This window comes from Triticum urartu, chromosome 1A (genome assembly GCF_056163025.1).
Source record: "Triticum urartu cultivar PI428250 chromosome 1A, HENAU_Tu73, whole genome shotgun sequence".
NCBI classification, from domain to species: domain Eukaryota; kingdom Viridiplantae; phylum Streptophyta; class Magnoliopsida; order Poales; family Poaceae; genus Triticum; species Triticum urartu.
Window position 1 is genome coordinate 329,583,379 of NC_141873.1, and position 1,590 is coordinate 329,584,968.

Here is a 1,590-nt window from a genome sequence, read left to right on the forward strand (position 1 = left end):
ATGGTTTTGGAGGACGAAAGCAGCAACGACCATTCTAGCCTCCCGTACATGCAGTCTTCCTCCACAGACGGTCTCAACGAGGTCAGTACAGGGTTAGGGTTTCAGATTTGGGATTTCTTGATTTGGTTGATATCGCTAGGTTTTGATTTGGCCATTGTCTTTGTGCGAGCTTCTGCAGGTCCCTTTCAACATTGAAGATCCAGATTACAAGGGGCTTGAGCTGGATGTGATGTCTCCATGTGAGAAGCACGGCATGGCATCTGAGAGGCTTGTTGCCTTTGAAGGAACAGACACAGGCAGGAGGTTTTTAGCATGTGCACAGCCGGTATGGATTGCAGGATTGTAGGCATACTGATTTTTTTTCTTACTTGGTCAGTGCCATATTGAACTCTGTTTGCTGGAGTACTCTGCTTGCTGTCAACATTTTGGTTCATAGTGGTTAGAGTAGCTTATTTAGGTCAAGCATGAGTATATTTTGCTGGAGTACAATGGCATAGTAATTTAGGTCAAGCATGAGTATATTTTTTCTTACTCAAGTGGCTGCTCCTCTTGTTAAATGTAGTGGTCTGGTGCTAACATAGTAATTTATGTTAATAGTGGTAGTAGAGTAGCTTACAAATATTTGAACACTCCTTGATATGAACAGTACAGTAACTAAACTAGTCAGTCAGCTACTCAAGTGGCTGCTCCTCTTGTTAAATGTAGTGGTCTGATGCTAAATTTAGACATTCTTTTTGGCAACTGCAGTGATTTTGTGTAATTACTTGATGTATGAACTATTTTGTTGTTGTTGTTGTTGTTGTTTTTGCAGGAAGGTAGCAATTGTGGCTTTGTTGAATGGGTTGATCACCAGTGGCCCCCAACAATGCAGAATGCATTGTTGAAGCTATGGGCAATGGTTGAAGATGCCAAAAGTGCTAGGGTGAATGACAATCTTGAAAGTTCTTTCACTATCCACCATCTGACAGAAGAGAAGAACAACCTGGAGGCCAACTATGACAAGCTAGTCCAAGATGTGCATCAGCTTATGAGCTTCCAGGAGGATAGGGTGGTGGATTTCAGACATCTGCAGTCTGCCATTACATATCAGCATGAATGCAGAAGTGAACTGGTGGCTGATATGAATGCAAAGATGGCAAAGAAAGATGCAGAGTTTGAGAAGTTTAAGCAGAATTATGATGTGCTACTGAACCTGACAAGAGCTCAAGCTACAGTCATCCAGAACCTGAAGTTGAAGCATATTACTGATAAGCAATTGCTTACTGAAGCTAAGATGAACTTGGAGTTGAAGAATGCAGAGCTCACAAAGTCTGAGGAGAAGCTCACCCAAGATAAGCTAGAGTTGAAGTTTCAGGTTGCTGATTTGCTCAAGGGAAAGGAAAAGCATGGTGAAGAGAAGGGGAAGCTAGAGCTTCAGATTGCTGGGTTGATTAAGGCGGAGGAGAAGCTGAAGGAGAAGATCAAGGGGATCCAGGCCATCTTAGAGAAGTGAAGAAAATGAATATGAGAGTAGTGGGCAATGCTGACCTTTTGGGCATGATGGTTGTGTAGTGTATGGCTCTACTAAATGTGAACTTCTCTAAGATGAAC

The 1,590-nt window shown here is 42.5% G+C and overlaps 1 protein-coding gene across 1 annotated transcript; it reads left to right on the forward strand.

The window, feature by feature from the left end:
- Positions 1-1,590, forward strand: LOC147991086 (uncharacterized). Its single transcript, XM_087536418.1, has 3 exons — positions 1-81; positions 179-325; positions 812-1,590. The coding sequence occupies exons 1-3, from the start codon at positions 1-3 to the stop codon at positions 1,490-1,492; spliced, it is 909 nt and encodes a 302-aa protein (XP_087392544.1). The 3' UTR covers positions 1,493-1,590.

Coding starts and splice junctions, on each gene's coding strand:
- LOC147991086 (XM_087536418.1), top strand. CDS start 1: ATGGTTTTGGAGGACGAAAGCAGCAACGACCATTCTAGCCTCCCGTAC. Junction 82..178: donor CCACAGACGGTCTCAACGAG/GTCAGTACAGGG, acceptor GAGCTTCTGCAG/GTCCCTTTCAACATTGAAGA. Junction 326..811: donor TTTTAGCATGTGCACAGCCG/GTATGGATTGCA, acceptor TTGTTTTTGCAG/GAAGGTAGCAATTGTGGCTT.